The sequence below is a fragment of the Monodelphis domestica genome, chromosome 8, assembly GCF_027887165.1.
Source record: "Monodelphis domestica isolate mMonDom1 chromosome 8, mMonDom1.pri, whole genome shotgun sequence".
Taxonomy (NCBI): domain Eukaryota; kingdom Metazoa; phylum Chordata; class Mammalia; order Didelphimorphia; family Didelphidae; genus Monodelphis; species Monodelphis domestica.
The window spans coordinates 10,953,245-10,972,731 of NC_077234.1; the positions used below are offsets into that span (position 1 = coordinate 10,953,245).

The 19,487-nt window shown below is 48.2% G+C and overlaps 1 protein-coding gene across 5 annotated transcripts in view; it reads left to right on the forward strand.

The window, feature by feature from the left end:
* Positions 1 to 19,487, forward strand: part of HDLBP (high density lipoprotein binding protein) — an 84,389-nt gene that overhangs the window by 42,388 nt on the left and 22,514 nt on the right. For all 5 annotated transcript variants that reach the window (XM_056808611.1, XM_056808609.1, XM_056808612.1 and 2 more), the window contains 16 exons: positions 339 to 496; positions 1,888 to 2,103; positions 3,874 to 4,080; positions 6,874 to 7,089; positions 7,558 to 7,764; positions 7,849 to 7,956; positions 9,640 to 9,744; positions 11,839 to 11,917; positions 13,305 to 13,444; positions 14,466 to 14,570; positions 14,773 to 14,886; positions 15,618 to 15,704; positions 15,815 to 15,946; positions 16,584 to 16,802; positions 17,903 to 18,124; positions 18,637 to 18,855. In XM_056808611.1, coding sequence (XP_056664589.1) covers positions 339 to 496; positions 1,888 to 2,103; positions 3,874 to 4,080; positions 6,874 to 7,089; positions 7,558 to 7,764; positions 7,849 to 7,956; positions 9,640 to 9,744; positions 11,839 to 11,917; positions 13,305 to 13,444; positions 14,466 to 14,570; positions 14,773 to 14,886; positions 15,618 to 15,704; positions 15,815 to 15,946; positions 16,584 to 16,802; positions 17,903 to 18,124; positions 18,637 to 18,855 — 2,534 coding nt within the window. The remainder of the gene's footprint in view (positions 1 to 338; positions 497 to 1,887; positions 2,104 to 3,873; positions 4,081 to 6,873; positions 7,090 to 7,557; positions 7,765 to 7,848; positions 7,957 to 9,639; positions 9,745 to 11,838; positions 11,918 to 13,304; positions 13,445 to 14,465; positions 14,571 to 14,772; positions 14,887 to 15,617; positions 15,705 to 15,814; positions 15,947 to 16,583; positions 16,803 to 17,902; positions 18,125 to 18,636; positions 18,856 to 19,487) is intronic.

The following is a 19,487-nucleotide window of genomic DNA, read 5'->3' on the forward strand; positions in this document are numbered from 1 at the left end:
CACCCCCTGCGTGGTGGGGAGTTCTTGCTATCATGGTGCTGTATTTGAGAGAAGTAGATTTGGGTCTTACATCAGACCAGCTGGATTTGAGTAGGCATGCTGAGAGATAGAGCTTTATTCAACTAGGATATATCTTGATAGAAAGGGGAGGGAGGGAATCAAAACATCTTTGTAACGGTTTTACCCTACTCCAAAGCCAAAATGTGAATGAAATGGGGAACTGATGAGTTATCTAGTAGCTGTCATTCATTTGCTGCCTTTTGTTGTAGGATTTCAAAATGCTTGCTGTTTTTCACTATATTTAGAATGATCCTATGAGTTCTTTGTCTTTCCTCCAGTTGCTGCTTTAAATTCAGAAGATGAGAGTGACCCCCCAACTTATAAAGATGCCTTCCCTCCACTCCCTGAGAAATCTTCTTGCTTGGAAGCTGCTCAGGAGCCTGCTGGAGCCTGGGGCAACAAAATCCGACCCATTAAAGCCTCCATCATCACTCAGGTGGGAAATGCAAGAAGAATCTCAGACTAGGCCCAAGTGAAATGTGAGAAGAGAGTATTGTTTTCTAATCCACGTGAATATACCTGGAAATGGGACATGCACTTGATTTGTAGAAAATAGCCTCAGTGGGGACAGCTGTGGATTGAGTCAGGCCTAGAGATGGGTGGTCTTGGGTTCAAATTTGATCTCAGATACTTCCTAGCTATGTGATCCTGGAAAAGTCATTTAACCCCTATTGCCTCACCCTTACCACTCTTCTGCCTTGGAATCAATACTTAGATGGAAGGCAAGAGTTTATGAAAGAAAAGAAAGGAAGGTAGAAGGGAGTAGAGAGGGAGGATAGAAGGAAGAGGGGAAGGGAAAAAAATAGACTACAAGTTACATGAGAAAAGAACTGTGAGTGAGCAAACACAGCCAGCCTAGGGAAGTTGGTGAAGATGTTAGATCTGGTATAAATAAGTCCTTTAGTTCTCCAGTCAGAGAATCTAAGAGAGTTAGCCCTGTTGTCTTGGAGCTTCTGTCAGCAGTGATGGGGAATTCACTGCTTGGAAAGATTTCTCATTTGGTTCTGGGATGGCTAGTAAGCGTTGTTTTTTGTTTGTTTTTTTTCCCTAAAATTCAGTAGAACTATGCCTTCCTATAGCTCATACTCTTTGGGGCTTGTACTGCCTTCTGGAATAATCAAGTGATGAATATCTCTTCCAGACGCCATCCCATATACAGTTGAAGATGGCTTTCATGCTCCCTTCCCCCAGTAGGTTAACAAGAAGCCTTGTATATCACAGCACAGCCCCTGTCACATAGGAGTATGTGTGGAATTGTTGGATTAAAGACCCCCTTCCCCACCTTTGTGACCCTTACCTTGTCGGTGCCCCTGGGGAGGTTGCCAATACCATGTCTGGCATGCCTGTGGCCAGAGTACTTGGCGCTGGGGACTTGAATTAAATGCTAAGCACATGGGACATCCAGGGACATGGATGGGGTAAGGAAATAGGCGCTGTTTTCAAGGCCCAACAAGGTGACTTCAAGGCGGATCCTAGTGGGGCCCTGTGGGAGAGGGGTTGGGGAAAGATACAGACAGCTTGGAAAGTCCTGGGAGCCGGCTGTTGGCCTGAGCCCCAGCCACCCTCCAAGGTCACTTCTAGCTCCGATCTGTTCCCTTTGCAGACGTGTAAAAGTAGACTAGGAGGTGAACCTGATGGCCTGTCCCCAGCTGGATTTACTCCATGGTGGGGTCAGGCGGTTACTTCCTTCGTGGATTCAGCCAGGGCCCAGAAGAGGTACTTGAGCAGCTCTCCTCACATTGGGGCTGTGCCCACCTGCAGATGCCCAGCCACTCCGGCTCAGCTCTGACTCTGTGGCTCATGTCCCCTTCCCCTGTGTTTGAGCAGGTGTTCCACGTTCCCCTGGAGGAGAGGAAGTACAAGGACATGAACCAGTTTGGGGAAGGAGAGCAAGCCAAGATCTGCCTTGAGATCATGCAGAGGACCGGTGCTCACCTGGAGTTATCTCTTGCCAAAGACCAAGGCCTCTCCATCATGGTCTCTGGAAAACTGGAAGCGGTCATGAAGGCTCGGAAGGACATTGTTGCAAGGCTGCAGACACAGGTCAGTCTGGCTTCTCTTTGATTCATCTGGGCCCAGGTGTGCCTGGGACGCTAGGCAGTGTCTGAGATTACTCAGATGAAAGGCCACAATATCACTGAAATGCCAGCTCCCACAGGGAGACTAGCGCTGGGGAGTCGAGTCCCCTGTCTCAGTCGTGGAATGACTGGACCAACCGGAGAGAGCCAGCCGTGAGCACAACTCTTCCCTGGGGTGTTCCTTTAGGCTTTTTTCCTTCTGCCCAATGTTTCCTGTCAGAGACTTACATCAGGCTTAATTCCTTTGGAGAGTGGGTAGCATTCCATCCCTGTAGCCCCGTGCTTCCCTGGATGTTTCGTGTCCTCGGGAGCTGTAACGGACCAGACCCATTTGTAGTTTGTGTTTTGGAAGTGTCCTCTCTGTCACTGACCCCTGGATGGTTGACTCAGTTTCCTGATTTGGCCCCCATAACTGTATTTCTGTCCACTGGGACTATTTAGTACTGTGCTTAGTATAACTGTTGTCATCTTCTTTGTTTTACAACCTTACCTTCCATCTTAGAATTACTACTGAAGATTACTTCCAAGACAGAAGAACAGCAAGGACTAGGTGATGGAGGTTAAGTGCCTTGCCCCGGGTCAGCGAGCTAGGGAGTGTCTGATGCCAAATTTGAACCTAGGACCTCCCTTTCCCAGGCCTAGCTCTCAATCTGTTAAGCCACCTAGCTGCCTCTGTGTCCTTCTTCTTGAATAAAGCTCCTTTAGCATGGGCTGTTTCCAGTGTTTGCCATTCTTGCCAGTTGCTGCATGTGAAGGGAAAAGATTTATCTTTCTTTTACTATCAATTTGGAGCGATATTCATGTTGTTAATTGGGATGTTTTGAACTGGTTGTTCAGACATAATCAGTCTCAAGAAATAGTACAGTAGCCATGTAAAGGATTGCTGCAAATTGCTAATGAAAAAGAAATGCCAGGATTTGCCAGGAGGTCACTGAAAATACTGATATGACCAGACAAGCCTTAGGTGCGTCTGCACCTTAAGAGATGCTGAGTCTGAAGAACTCAGAGCATCTTGGATGTAGTCTGTGAATGGATGCCCACAGAGTCCAAGCACACCTCATTCCCATGACCACTCCAGGGACCATTCCACTGGAAACAATTGAAGGATGTGGAGCTGATGGTTGGCTGGCCTGCTTGTTTAATGGGGAATGCCCTTCTGCCACTTGGTGACGTCAGTTCCTCTGAGTACGGTGGATGTTTGGGCTTTATCAGGGAAGTTTCTGCATCGATTTTGTTTTTGCTAACAGACTTTTAAAGTGTCTCTAGTGGGATCATCTCTTCCTTTTGGCTAGGAATTCTATTCCTATCTAAATTGTGAAAGATCTATCCCTTTTAGGAATTTGGTCTTTACCATGGAAATTTCCCACCCTTTTGGAGCTTCATTGTTGTGGTTCTTTGTGTCCAGTGGCTTCCCGGGTTTCCTAACACTGTGTTGAGCCAGAAGCCACCTCCTTTGAGAGTTGCTAGAGTTCTTTCTCTTCTGAAGACTGTGCTTTATGCCAGTTCTGACCAATGGTTACACCATTACTGTCCTTTACTTCCCATGTTGTGAGTTGCAGCCACTTTCAGAGCACCGATGAGTGAACCATGATGAGATTAGTTTTTCAGAAGTGGTGACTTTTGCCCTTCCTGTTGAGCACTCGCCTTATTGAATGAGTTGTCTTTGTAGGCTAGCTTTTTTTACAGGGATGAAGAGCATCCCAAGTCCTTTATGCCCTCTTCTCTTGGACTGCAGGCTTCAGCAACAGTGGCCATCCCCAAAGAACATCATCGCTTTGTCATTGGCAAGAATGGCGAGAAACTCCAGGACTTGGAGCTCAAGACTGCAACCAAGATCCAGATTCCTCGCCCAGAGGATCCCAGCAACCAGATCAAGATCACTGGCACCAAGGAAGGCATCGAGAAGGCCCGACATGAAGTCCTGCTGATCTCGGCTGAGCAGGTAAGTAGGGCTCTTTCTTTGAAATCCAGATGCTTGTCTGCTTCGTGTGGGCAGTGAGACGTGCCTCTGTGTGATTAACTAGTGGCACATCCAGATAGGCTCTGCTCTCGCCTGATCTTGACAGTTTGGGATGGCTGGACAGTTTAATACTAACATTGCTTTTACAGTCTCCTAGCTGTTTACTCTTTCTCTTCTGCTTCTCTTTCTGTTAGATTTATCCAAAACCAAGAGAGTGATAGTGAAGTCTCCTGTCACTGTCATGCTACGCCGACTTCTTGTACCTCAGTTAATGTTTCCTTTATGAATGTGGATACGGAGGCATTTGGAGCATCAGGGTTTATTACTGATACCTAGTTGACTGGGATGGAGTTTCCTTGCTTGTCTCATGTTTCTTTTTTTCCTTTTTTTTTTGCCAGATAGCACAGTAGCAACTCTTTCTCCATGCAGATTCAGTTTTATTTGGTGTCTCTTTGTGCCATTATGTTTTCTTTTCTTTTTTTTTTTTAAACCCTTACCTTCCATCTTGGAGTCCATACTGTGTATTGGCTCCAAGGCAGAAGAGTGGTAAGGGCTAGGCCATGGGGGTCAAGGGACTTGCCCAGGATCACACAGCTGGGAAGTGTCTGAGGCCAGATTTGGCCATTATGTTTTCTTATCCAATCTGGCTTTTTTTCTTCTTTTTTTAAATTGTTTTGGATTTTTAAAATCCATTTTAAAAATCCCATGCCTTCTGTTTTATAGTTGATATTGGGTATTGGTTCCAAGGCAGAAGAGTGATAAAGGCTGGGCATTAGGGGTTAAATGACTTGCCCAGAATCACGTAACTGGGAAGTTTCTGAGGCCAGATTTGACCCCAGGACCTCTCGGCTCCAGGCCTGGCTATTGATCCACTGAGCCGATCCACTGACTCTTCATTTACATTGAAAACCATAAAGAGTTAGGTTTATATTTTCCTGTTTGGCTCTAATTGTATTGTTTTGTTTTTCAAGGTGATTTTCTCCCTCTTGTGTTACACGGTTCTGTGTCTTTTCAATTACTTTAGCTTAATTTTTTTTTAGAGTGGCCCTTTCCCCCTTTCCCTTTAGAGCTCCTTTTCTTTCCTACTTTTATCTGGTCATTTCCTTCTTCCCATCTTTTTCCTCAGTTAAGTAGGCTTTTCCTCTCCAGTTAGTCCTGCTCATTAACTTCTTAAATTTCCTTTTTTGGACCCCTTTTCCAGAGAGAGTTTCTCTCTTCATTATCTGGCCTGTCTACTCTGGGCCCTCATCCTCATCCCATCCATTCAAGACCCCTATAATTATCTGATGTTCTTCATGGAATTGGAACTTCCAGGGTATCCATTCCGGGTTCTCCCTCTAGGTAGAGTCTACTAACAATGCCAATTCTTACAGGTGATAGAGAAGATACTGACTCATGGTAGACCCTCTCTCCTCACCCCCCCCCCCCCCATGTCCCTGTTGGTGCATCTCTTACTACTATCTTTCTTCATTTGACCCAAAATCCCTCCCTGAGGCTCTGCCCTCCCACTCTCCCAGGTGCCATTTTTCAGCCATCATCCTCACCCCCCGGAGTTTCAACTCTGTTTCCCCACTTTCCACTCACTCACCCCAAGGTAGGACAGATGTCCTTGGACTTGATGGTGCTTGGTCAAGTGTGGAATCCTCCAGACAGTGCCCAGCACAAGTGCCCTCTCCCTTCACAGAACATTTCTCTTTACCCTGGGGAACATTCATGCATGTAACCCTCTTACCCCTATGGCAGAGTGGCCCCTTTTCAGCTCTTCCCTCCCTTCAGGTTCCTCCTTCCCCACTCCCACAGAGGCCACAGGGACCACTTTCCCCTTGTTGCTGACCTTCACTTGGGCCCCAGCACATCCCTCTACTCCCATTGCCCCTTTCCTGCTTGTACCCTTCCATTTTGATTCAGCTGGAGCTAGAACCCCGACGGAGCCCTGCACTCCTGCCTCCTTCCTGGTGGGCCTGTACTGACCTCGCCGTCGTCCCTCTATCGCCAGGCTTCGTTCTTTCCCGCCTCCTTTTCTGTTGTCTCGGCTTGGAGTCCGTCATTCCTTCAGTTCTCGTTTTCTTCCACCCGTCTTCTGCGCACCTTGATTGTTGACATCCGTCTCTCGTTCGGGCATCACCCTGGGCTGTACCCCGAGTGCTCTTCAGAACACGATTATGCTCCCTCCTGGCTCTCGGACCTTCCCGTGTATTTGAAACGCTTTCTCTTGCCGGCTTGTGGAGATCCTTGTTTCTAAACTGAGTTGTGGGATTTTGGCGGCGCCGGAGGGGTCGAGTGTGCACCTCGGGCCTTCGCGTCTGGAGCCGTCTGTGAATTCTTTCAGTTGGCATTTCATTTCCCAGGCTCAGAAGTCCTGGCAGTTTGCTCTCATGTCTCCTGTTGTGGGCATGGTGTGGAGGCTCTCTGCCTTGCCCTGTTGTTTGCTCTGCTCCAGATCGTGTCCCCCCGAGCTTGGGTCTCGTGAGGGCAGGGGCCGCCCTCTCCTGCACTGGGGCGTGGGGGCGGCGGCCATTGGTTCCCAGCCTTTGTCTTTGCTTCTTATCTCCAGCGCCTGGTTTTGTTTTAGATGGGCTCAGGCTGTGGGGAGGGGGAAAGGCGTCTGTCTCCCATCAGGTTGGTCAGTGACCTGGACACCCAGACGTTGATGCTGCAGCGGAGTTGGGGGCTTTGGGTAGTAGGTATGAATGTGCTTCTGAGGCAGGAGTGACGAGATATACATGGGACAGCACACGTCTGTGCACCTGGCTCACCCTACCGAGTTCTCCCCAGGACAAGCGCGCGGTGGAGAGGCTTGATGTGGAGAAGGTCTTCCACCCTTTCATCGCGGGGCCCTATAACAAGCTGGTGGGTGAGATCATGCAGGAGACGGGCACGAGAATCAACATCCCACCGCCCAGTGTGAACCGCACTGAGATTGTCTTCACCGGAGAGAAGGAGCAGCTGGCGCAGGCTGTGACCCGCATCAAGAAAATTTATGAGGAGAAGGTAAGTTGAGGCAGCACCAGCCAGCTAAGGGGGAGGGAGGTCCCAAATGCACATCCGTGTCTGCTTTACAACATTCTCTCTTTGACCCAACATAAAGGGGTGGGCTGGGAGGGCACGACTTGGAGTGTCAGGGGCTGTGCTTTCTCCCTTGGACTGAGAAGCCCCTCTCTGCTTCCTGTAAAGACCCCGGGGGGCCTGGGCTCCAGCTCACCTTGGAAGGGGTCCCTCTGGCCTCAGGGAGCCTTGGGAAAACACCAATGCACAGGCTTTCTGTGGGATTGGGCTGCTTGCCTCTGGGGCAAGTGTCTTATCTCTGCCTGTTTGTCAGCGTTTCTGGGGTCTCTGTCCTGGAGCCCAGGCCCAAGGCTTGTTCCCCACACAGTGGGGCTTCATCCTATCGCCCCCTCTTCTCCGCGGATGCCACAGGCCCCTGCTCATTGTCCCCCCCTCCGATCTGTTTGTTCCCAGAAAAAGAAGACCACCACCATCGCAGTGGAGGTGAAGAAGTCTCAGCACAAGTACGTCATCGGGCCCAAGGGCAACTCCCTGCAGGAGATTCTGGAGAGAACTGGAGTCTCGGTCGAGATCCCACCCACGGACAGCAGCTCGGAGACTGTGATTCTGCGCGGTGAGCCCGAGAAGTTGGGGCAGGCGCTCACCGAAGTCTACGCCAAGGTGAGCTCAGTGCGCCCGCGCCGCGCCGCGCCCCTGACAGCCGGGAGCTCACGCTTGACCCGCCGCCTCTTTCTTTCTCCCCAGGCCAACAGTTTCACAGTTTCCTCTGTCTCTGCTCCATCTTGGCTTCACCGTTTCATCATTGGCAAGAAAGGGCAGAACCTGGCCAAAATCACTCAGCAGATGCCAAAGGTAGGCCAGATGCTGCTCCCTGGTGCTAGGGGTGAAGGGTGTCCAGGCAGGCTCACAGCTGCCCCTGTGAACTTTAGGGGCTCTGGGCTTTGTGCCCGAAGGAAGCCTGGCAGGCTGCTTAGCAGGACCAGCAGCGACAGATCCTAATAATACCTTTGATTTATACCCGATTTCTTTGGCATAATGGGCAGAGAGCCAAGAGCCTTCAGAGCCACCAAGGGGGCCTCCCACATAGTGCCTGTGGTCCCCAGGCATGCCACTGGCCCTCTCCTCAGGCCCGGAGGCCCCATATCGGTCAGGTCACAGGTTTGCATTCCTCGCCTTGACTGTGGAAATGCCACTCGCAGGCAAGTTCTTGCCTTTTGCTGATGACCCTTCTGGAGAGGCCTGTGGCTTGACCAGGGTGGTCCAGTAAGTGTGAGGGCAAGCCACTGAGGGTGCCGTGGAGGGCTTTGACCAGGGAGTCCAAGAAGTTCACAGGGAGCAACAATGCCATCAAGGAGGGGGGTTTGTAGGAATTTAGACCCAGGATGAGCCTGAGCTTCCTGACTTTGAGCATTGGATTAGGCCTCTGTGAACTTGATGGTGGGATGAACAGGGGAAGCTTTTCCTCTTTACATTCACACAAGACCAGGGACACTTGGACCTCGCTTGCCCTTGAGGAGGTTTGGGTCTGATTTGGGGAATCATTTGAGGTAATCGAAGAGGTTTCTTTCTGGGCCAGAGGGTGTCGCCCACCTCCCAAGTTATGGGTGTGAGAATCCCTTCCATCTAGGATTGTCCAGGGCAGGATGCCTGGCACTGCTTCTTGAGCCAGGCCCCTGAGTGATGCACTGTGTGTAAGGGCAGTGGACCTTGGATTTAGCTGGGGTGCTCATGCTTGCTGTTAGACCGTTTTGTGCCATGATCAAAGTGTGCGTTCAAATGCTACTTCCCACTGTTTGCTCTTGGCAGGCTGGATCCCTGTTGTGGGTCTTTGCCATCCTGCACATCTTCTAAGGTCTGGTCATGCTTAAAGACGCTGAGAAGTTAGGAGTGGCACTGCTTAAGAAAAAGGGAGCCACTGGAGCTAGGTGACACAGGATAGAGTACCGGATCTGGAGTTAGGAGACCTGGGTTCAGATCTGACCTCAGACTCTTCCTAGCTTGTGACCCTGGGCAAGTCACTTAACCCCACTTGCCTAGCCCTAGCCCTTCTGTCTTAGCATTGTAAAAGAAAGAAAAGGGTTGGGGACAGGACTGCAGCTGGAAAATCTGGGTGCCTCTCCTTATCCTGGCCCCTTACTGCTAAGGTGAATGGACATATTTCAATTCAGTGCCCAGTTATTAAATGCCTTCTATGTGTCAGAGCATTTTGCTAAGTGCTAGGAATACAAATTGGAAAAAGACATGGAGGACCTCACTTCCTCTCTCGGTCTCAGTGTCTTTTTTTCTGGAGAAATGAGTGGTTTGGCCTAGATGATGAACTACCAGGCCTCTCTTTGCTATCACACTCTGTAATTCATGTTTGTTGTCCTGGTATACGAGTTCATGATTCACAGTTTTAGTAATGAAGTGGAGAGTTTCACCCACTTCGTTGCCTGGAAACCACAGAAGCCTTTTTTGCTGTTTGATAAGATTCCAGTTAAAGTTGCAGATGGGTATTGTGGATTCAGGACTGGCTTTCACCTTTTGGGGTTTCAGGTTCACATAGAATTCACTGAAGGAGAGGATAAGATCACACTGGAAGGACCCACTGAGGATGTGAATGTGGCTCAAGAACAGATTGAGAGCATGGTCAAGGATCTGGTAAGTCTTTGTAGAGCTGAAATGTCACTGGCCCAGATTCAGTGACTTGTGACTGAAGAGGAGAGTGGAGCCTTTTAACCTTCTCTATGTTACCTTGCTTGAAGTTTGGGTAAACCAGTACATTTGAAGCGATCTACCTAACTGTCCCTGAAACCAAGTAATTAAATAAAAATAGATTATCCAGCCAGAAATCTTTCACAAGCTCTTTGCTTTGACACTAAATAGGAACAAATGGATTAATAAATACACCAACGTTTTTACCTGTATCTCCTTTACCACCTTGATCTAATTGAAGTTGCATTCTCATCTTTTTTTTTCCCTTTTCTCCCATCCTTTCTTTTTCCTTCTAAATGGCGTGTATATGGTCCTGGTTCCATAGACATTGCTTTTATCATGAAATATTCAATAGGAGCAGCAGTGTTGCCTCTCTCCCAGGGTACTTGGAGAATCACCAGGTACATGTATTTCAGCTCCTACTTGAATAATTCCAGTACAACATTTCTAGCTAGTGGTCATCTAACCTTTGCTTGAAACATCCATAAAGAGCAACCCTGTATTGACCGTGGCAGCCCATTTTAGTTTGGGATAACTTTATTTCCTGGGAAATTTTTCCATGAAGCTAAAATTGCCCTTCTTACCACAAAAACCCAATTCTCCTGGCTGTGCCTGGAACAGGTTCCATCCTTCCATGTGACTGCTGTTCACATACAAAGCCAGTTGGCCTTGCCCCTTCCTCCTCTCAGCTCTTTTTTCAGTTCCTCTCCTGTAGACCCCACAAATGGTGGGAACTTGAAATCTTCCACCATTCTTCCATCTCCAGTTTCTCATATATAAGATGTTCTCCAGAACAACATATGATAGCCTTTTGGCTTTTCAACTATATCAAAATACACCATTATTGTGATCTCTCACTTCAACTGTTGTTTAGCCATGCTTTCCCCATTTTGAACTTGTGATTGTTGAATCCAAGCATAAGTCTTCATATCCACCCCGATCAACCTTTATCACATTAGATGTGGCCCAAAGTTTTACCCTGTTGAAATCTATTTGAATTCTGATTCAGTCCTTCTGTGTGGGGGTTCTTCTCAGCTTTGTGTCATCTGCAAATAAGCTAAGAATGTTGTCTGTGCCTTTATCTGAATCCACGAGAGAAGTGCTAGACAATTCAGTTCCAAGCATTGTTCTTGTTAGTGTCTGCCCTTCTTAGATCAAACCAGGGCCAGATCCACTCATCTCTTCTGTCCTCTAGTTTGTAGCCCTCCCTCACTTATCTTCTACAAGTATAACCCTGGGATGCTGTGCTCCCCTCCTTTGCTCAGATTCAAGGTAATTAAATATACACATTTTCCTGGATCTGTTAATTTAGTAATCTTGTCTAAAAGGAAGATTTTGGCTTGTGATTGCTGCTGCTTTCCCTCATTGATTTGTAGTTGAGGCTTTGAGCATCATTGGACCCTCTTGGATCCAGAGGTATATTCTCATTCTTACTTGGATAGAAGTCATTACCATATTGCCATGTGGATTCCCATCAGTCATTGTGTACCACAGTGTAACACTTTAGTAACACTGTAGTTCTTTGGCTGCACTGCAATTGTTGGGTGTCTAGAGTGTTTTACATATTTTTTTTTACTATTCCTGTAGATTGTTTTTTGTTTTTGTATAGAGAGGTCCCTTTTAAACTTGTTTTTTTTTAGTGAGCATTTGGGGATGAAACCTGGACCATGGAATACTGGGTCAGATCTGATTTTGGGGGGGATTATGATGCATATTAACCATGTAGTTGTTAAAACCAGTGTCTTCTTCACCTAGCAGTTAAACCCAGGTGACTAAGACAGTGAGGGATATGTCTTCAGAGGAGGCCATGAGGAACTGTGGCCAGCAAGGGAGTTCTAGAGGAGCTGCTTGCAACGTGACTGGGGAAACAAGATGGTGGACACATCTTGTCACAGGCAGAGGAGGGAGTGGCTGAGGAGAAAGCAGCAAGACAAGCACTGAATAGGACCTAGTTTGGCTCCTGCTTTTGGTGTTCTTGTGCCATGTTCCCGCAGTCAGATCCTCACGAGATCTAATTATATGTATGCTTCTGCCCCACAGATTAACCGGATGGATTACGTTGAGATCAACATTGACCACAAATTTCACAGACATCTGATTGGAAAGAATGGTGCCAACAGTGAGTTGTTTCTCCATCTCTTGGTTTTCTTTGAGACATAGCAAGTATCCCATGTGTTTTCTTAAGGTCTCCCTGAAGTGTGCAGGGCATCAGAAGTGGCTTCTTATAACAGTGTGCAGCAGCCCAAACTTTGCATTGATTTTAATGGATAGGTAAGAAAATGGCAAGCTCCGTCATCTGTGATATTGCCTTCTTTAGCCTTCCTTTAACTTAACCTGTGGCCTCCGTGATAGGAGTGGGGATCTGTTAGTATGGCCTGCCGACATTATTGGTTCTGTGGTTATGGATTTTCCACCTGAAAGGTCCCTCCAACTCCTTATGCTGGTAGCTAGCTCGTGGAAGTTGCATTCTGTCTCGTTTCTTGTCTGGGGTCCTGCTCTCCCTGTAATTTTGGCACTCTCTTGAAGGAAGTATTCTCTCCCCATGAGGAAAGGACCGATGGTTTTCTACATCAGGAGTTCTTACCCCCTTTGTGTGTCTGCACTCCTTAGGCAGGCAGTCTGGGGACACTTTTGGACCCCTTCTCAGTAAAAAAAAAAGTTCCTAGGATTACAAAGGAAAACAACTATTTTTTGGTACCATTCCTAAAATGTAAGTAAAATGAGTTCATGGAGCCCAAGAACCCCTCTTCCCCTGTTTTGGGGGTATAAATTGTGGGTTATTTGGGGTATAGAGCCCTTCCCTGAATGTTTCTCATAGCATGAGTGTGTGCTGCTAAATCTTTGGACTCGTTTGTATGTGACAGTTGTGCTCCTTGCTGAAGGCCTGCTTTCAGAGAGAGAGAATTCTGGTCTCAGTGTAAAGGAGCCTTCTTCACCCACGTCGACTCCCCTGCTTCAGGGTGGCTAGCTTAACAAACTTGGCATCACTAATAGTTGTACTCGATATGCTGCAAGGGGGTCGTGATCAGTAGTTGCCTTTGCATCTGGCCAACAGTAGGCCTTTCCTCACACTTAAAGTGATATCTCTAAAGATGTTAGTATGCATCTGACATGAGGTAGCTTGTTAGCTGGTCGCCCTGCATGGTCTCGGTTGCTATAATCAATGAAAAGGACAATAGCAGAGTCAAGGGAAAATGGGAGCTTTCCTGGCCCGTCATTTGTATGTGTAAACTCAAGCTTGATTCTCAGAAATATTGTCCTCTGCTTAAGTCACAGGCATACCTAGGGGAGAAATAGAACTGACACCTTTCTGTAGCTCATAGTTGAAGGGGATATTAGAAGTTCTTCTTTATACTACATGTTTATTTGCTCCCGGAAAGGAGAGCAGAGACTTGAGGTCATCTCTTTGGGGTTGGAGATGGTGGAATCATCTGGTAAATGTTTTACCCTTAGGGATTATAGTAATTTCTCTTAGTCACAGTGTGGTTTGTTTGTTTGCTCTGTAGTAAATAGAATCAAAGATCAGTACAAGGTCTCTGTGAGAATCCCTCCTGATAATGAAAAAAGCAATTTGATCCGAATCGAGGGGGACCCTCAGGGCGTCCAACAGGCCAAGAAAGAGCTGCTGGAACTCGCGTCCCGCATGGTGAGCCTAAAGACTTTTTGTGCCTTCTCTTGTTGAACTTGTCAACCTTCCCTCCCTAAAGGAACCCCAATGATTGGAGTTTCCAGCCTTAGGAGAGGTGTACTTATAATTAGATCCCCCTATTTGTATCTCAGAGGGGTTATAGGGAGTAAGTAACTTCCCCAAATTTTGCATTTAGAAAGGCAGGTTTCCAGAGGAGATCCTCCTGAAAGAAGAATGATTTCTACGTCTTTGCTAGGACTGCTATTTCAGAAATATGAACATGGGGAGCTTTTGTTTAAAAAAAAAATTGGTTCAAGACTTAGGATGAAATCAATCTCCTGAAAAAGAGGTGGAGGACTAGAAGGACTGGACCTGGCATTTGTTTTAGGCAAGGCTACTGTGAGGATTTGTGTGGTTACAAGGGAGGGCTCTTTTGAAGAAAGGAGAAGTCTGGGAGGGGAGAGGGAGGTAAAAAGAGAAAGCATCCATAAACAAGACCTTTTTAGGTAGTGACCGTGCCCGATGGGCCTAGAATATCAACCAGATTCAGTCCTTTGAATGGCTCCTTAGGTTTGGGGGGGACTCCTGGTTAGCTAGTGCAGAAACTGATAAGAGGGCTGTTGTTTGGACTGGCTGGGGCAAGTATGTTGCCACACAGCTCTCTTTCGTTCTGTGAGAGCAGCTGGGACTCTAGGAGCCCAGTGTAGTAAATGAAGTGATTGGCCCAGGCTGTTTCTACAGCTGGGAAGCCGCAGAGGTAGGGCTTCACCTCAGGATTTTAGAATTTTCTCTGCATTTTGATACTAGTTATCTCACCATGGGTAGAAAGGGCTATTCCATATTTCCTCTTAAGGCACTTTCCCTGGAACCACAGAGGACTGTCCTCACCACTTCCTGAATGCTATTTCCAGACCTCAAGCTGAATGACTATTTGTAGGATACCTTTTCCTGGTTGATGTCCTGTTCATCTGAGTGATTTGAAGAATCCGTGGTGGTGTGGCAGTTTGTCAGTGACCTTAAGTTATGTTTGTTTTTCTAGGAAAATGAACGTACCAAGGACTTAATCATTGAGCAGAGATTTCATCGAACAATCATTGGGCAGAAAGGCGAACGAATCCGTGAAATTCGTGATAAATTCCCAGAGGTGAGATTTCATGGGGCTCCATTTGGAAATGGTGTGGCTCTAATGCAGTGAGGTCTCCCAGTGGTTTCTCTAAACTGAGCGGCCTGGAGACCCTGATGAACAGCCCCTACATAGGGAGAAGAGGCCTTCTGGATGAGGGGAAGGAATGCAGTGAGCCCTCTGTTCTGCCTCCCTACCAAACTGACAGCATCATTTCTCCTAGGTTATCATCAATTTTCCAGACCCAGCCCAAAAAAGTGACATCGTACAACTCAGAGGCCCCAAGAATGAGGTGGAGAAATGCACCAAATACATGCAGAAGATGGTGGCAGAGTTGGTGTGTCTAGTTCTTGGTTTCTGTCTCTTCTCTCCTGGGAACAAGGGAAGGGGGCTCTGAGACTGCCAAAGTGTCCAGTGACATTCAGACCTAGAGAGGAGTGTGTGTGAGGCCCTGGGGCAGTCGGAAAAGTTGAGACTTTTCCCATTGATGCCACTTTGGTCCTCCAAAGGGAATACGTGATCCTAACCCCACCAGTATAACTAGGGGGAAAGGGGGTTGTCAGTCCCTGGCGTTGGTGATGAGGAAAGCATCTGCGGGCAGCGTCTCCAGACTTGAGGGCAGACCCGTCACCACCACCTCGATTTCCTGGCTTGGCTGTCAGATCGCTTGCTCTCTACCTCCCTCCCTTGGACACTGACCGTCTTGAGTAGGGTCAGGAGGCCGAGAGAGGCCAGGGCTCAGCGTGGTGGTGCCGCCGACAGCTTCACTGCCCCAGGCTTTCCACGTGGGAAGGGAGCAGAGCTCATGGCCCCAAGAAAGGGAATGCCCAGGTACTCTAGCCACAGGCCTCTTCCAGCCCTCTTGGTGGTTTATGTCGCTCTTGGGCCACTTGGTGTGTGTGGCCAGGCTTCTGGGACATGGGCCGTCCTGGCCAGTGGCCGTCAGTGAGAGCCAGCTCTTCCCCAGGCTCCTCTCGCCAGTTAGCAGTCCCAGGAGCAGAAAGCGTTCACCGACGTTTGAAGGATCAGGTGTCTTCCCGCCTCCTGACCGTCTCCTCTTCTCCCTAGGTTGAAAATAGCTATTCCATTTCTGTTCCAATCTTCAAACAGTTCCACAAGAACATCATTGGAAAAGGAGGGGCAAACATCAAAAAGGTGACGAGGGGCCCCTCCCTTGTCTGCTCCTGCCACGCTCAGGCCTTGGAGAGGGCTGGGGAGGGAGCACTCGCCTCGGGCAGCCTTTTATGGGCTCTCTTCCTTCGTAGATCCGTGAAGAAAGCAACACCAAGATTGACCTGCCAGCAGAAAATAGTAACTCGGAGACCATTGTCATCACAGGCAAGAGAGCCAATTGTGAAGTTGCTCGAAGCCGGATCCTTTCCATTCAGAAAGACCTGGTAATGGAGGAGACAAGGTTGTGTCGGGGGCCAGGGCAGTGCTGCCGGGGCAAAGCTCCGCGCTCTCTCTTGGAGAGAGCATGTTGTAGTTCCGTAAGATTGAAAGGGCTTGGGAGGAGGAGGGGTGGATTTTTTAGAGGTCCTATTGGTTTTGTGGTAGTACTTAATTGAATCTTGAATATTCAGTTTGCTTTTAATGGGGAATATTTTTCTCGCTATACATTTTCATTGGACTTTTAAAACCAAGACGATATGAAGATGCACGCTGTTTCTAAGAGTGGAAGAATTGATTTGAGTCCAGTCTACCCTACCCTGGAGATGCACTTAGATCCCTGGCAGAAATGGCCCCAGACTAGATCTAACATGAGAGAACAGCGGGGGCTCTTACCTAGGTTCCTGCCACCATTTCTGTCTCCCTCTCCTGCTGAAGTAAACAACCATTCATTCCTCTCCCTTCTTAGCATTTTCTGGGGTTGGAGCTTCTGGACCCCTGGGGCGGGTCAGGCCCCAGGACCATGCCTAACACTCAGCCTTTTGGGCACAACAGTTGAAGAGTTCAGTAGAACTTAAGCGGCTGCTCCCTCTGGCACTTTCTTGTCTCAGAGAAGAATGAATTTCCTGCTTTGTTTTGGACTAGGCCAACATTACAGAAGTGGAGGTGTCCATTCCATCCAAGCTTCATAACTCCCTCATTGGCACCAAAGGCCGCTTGATCCGTTCCATCATGGAGGAGTGTGGGGGGGTGCACATTCACTTTCCCACAGAAGGCTCAGGCATCGACACCGTGGTCATCAGGGGCCCCGCCCCAGACGTGGAGAAAGCCAAACGACAACTGCTACACCTGGCGGAAGAAAAGGTGAGTGTCGCTGCGGGGGTGCCAGCAAGGCTCAGTGAGGGACAGGAGCAGGGCCTTGGTGCTTCTTAACCCTTTGGTGGTGATCTGATGTGAGAGTGGGGGTATCTAGAAATCTCACGTAGTTCTAAAATAGGTGCTTATGTTAGGGTTTGAGCTGTTGACAGTAGGACACGTTGCTGTCTTGAGCATCATCTCATCATCTCAGTGTGCAGCTTTTTGGAGCACTTTATAAATTAAGACTTTGTAATCTAGGCCTTTAATGCGTTGTGATCCCTGAATCGCCTTCAAAGCACCAGGTAGACAGATCACTTCTCGTTTGTGGGACCTTAGACTACTCATTTTGCCTCTTCTAGGCACCCAAGCCCCTGCATAAAATCCACTTGGAGTTGACCTGGTTGTTCCCCCTCCCCCTTCCATTGAGCTCCTGAGCCCCTGGCACCCTGTTTTTCTGCACCTTGAGGGTGATGGTGGGGTTGGATTGGTGAGATGGGCACATGACTTGTCCACCCTTCCCAGGATACCAAAAGCGAGTTCGTTGCCTCTCGAAACTGAATCCTGACAAGTGAACTTTGAGGACTGACTTGTTCTCATTTATTGTCTTTTGCACTGCTCTGAGTGAAGTCAGGGCTTCCTGGGTTTTTTACTTTAGCCCTGATCATGCCAAGTGGTCCTAATGCCTAGATGCAGGGGAGGAAGTAGGATGTGGGGAGGAGGGTGAGGTGGACAGGGGATAGGCAGAGAGGGAAGGAAAAATGGTGGTGTGCTTAGTGCAGGCCTCATTGCTTTAGCTTTCTCTGTGCTTACCCCTCTGCCCCCTCAGAACTCGGCCTCGAACTGCCAGAGGGATGCTGGGGATAGGGAGTTGGGGCTTTTTTCATTAGGAATTAGCAGGACAGTTGACAAAAGTGGTCCTATTTCTGGCAGCTAGACTCAATCTACTGGTGAAGCCTGAAGCTGCTAGGCCTAATTGACCCCTGGTGGAATCTGAGGTGGGTGGCTGAACTGTAGCCCTTGCTCCTCTAAATTTCTTTATTTCTGAGGGTCTTGTCTCTGCGGGGGTGTGCACATGTAACACATTATGTGGAAATTGTGTTCGGCAGCAAACCAAGAGTCACACGGTGGATCTCCGTGCCAAACCAGAGTATCACAAATTCCTCATTGGCAAAGGGGGCGGGAATATCCGCAAGGTTCGGGACAACACCGGGGCCCGAATCATTTTCCCCACTTCGGAGGACAAGGATCAAGAGCTGATAACTATCATTGGGACGGAGGAAGCTGTTAGAGAGGCTCAGAAGGAGCTGGAGACACTCATTAAAAACCTGGTAAGGTTCTGCCTTCTCCTTCGGGCCCCTTTGCCCATAGGGCAGAAGCAGTTCAACTGATGGTCTGGAACCTGGACCCTTCCTCTGAGGAGTGTTGATGTCCCAGCTTGCTTGTGCCTTTACCTGCTCTTGGTAGGCCCCTGGTGTGGCTCATGCCCCTATTACCTATGCATTTTCTGGGTTCCATTTTTTAAATGATCTTGACAAGTGTAATCACTTCTTTTGCTCCTTAACTCTAACCCCATGTCTTTGGTTTCCTCAGTAGGTGCACATAATAATAGTAACTAGCATTTGTATATAGCCCTTGGAAGTTTGCAAACCACTTTACATAGACTTTTTCCACTTGAGATGGCATCTTAAGGCCTGATGGTCTGTGGCTTCTCTGAAGTGGCCTTGAAAGGAAATGAGATTTCTAAGCTGTTCTCTGCTCCACTAGGGTTTCATTGCTTTCATGGTCCAGTGTGAGGATTCATTCTCCAGCTTTCCTTTTCCTGACTTCCTCTCCTCTATAGGATAATGTGGTAGAAGACTGCATGCTGGTGGACCCTCGGCATCACCGCCATTTTGTCATCCGAAGAGGCCAGGTCTTACGGGAGATTGCTGAAGAGTATGGGGGTGTGATGGTTAGCTTCCCACGTTCTGGTACCCAGAGCGATAAAGTTACACTCAAAGGAGCCAAAGATTGTGTGGAAGCAGCCAAGAAAAGGATCCAGGAAATCATTGAGGATTTGGTGTGTACTCTTGTCGGGGGTAGCTCCTCTTTGAACTTGGTCAATTTAAATGCCTTAGTGAGGTTTTAGACGGATATTGTTGGGTTTTTGAGGAGGGATATGTTTAGGGGGTGATTTGGGAAGATTTGATGATGGTCAACATTTACAGTGTACTTTAAGATTGGAGGGAGAGAAAAGCATCCTAACTGAGAAAGAAAATTAAACTGAAAAGGTTTGGAACAGCCAACAATGGGTAGTGTGCTAAAGAACTACTACTGGGCACATGCAAGGACAATGGGCAACACAGCATCTGTTTGACCTTAGTGTATGCCTTCCTGCAGTGCAGGCATGGGATTGGAAGGGGGTTTAAGGACTAAGGAAGCTGTAGAGTTAACCTGGTGAGCTCTAGGGTCCAGATTTTGAAGGGAAGAAAGGGAAGGAAAGGAGTGTGAGAAAGCTGGACAAATTACAGGGTACAGGGAGGCCAGAGCATGGGTTCAGGAGGACTGAGGCACAGGGAGAGCTGGAAAGACAGTTAGTTGTGGCTTGGAGAATTTTGGAGTTAGGGGTTGTGGAGATAAGAACTGGGGGTGGTAGGATGGATAGACTCTGAACTGTATCAGAGTGTATGGTCGAGTAGAAAGAAGTAGACC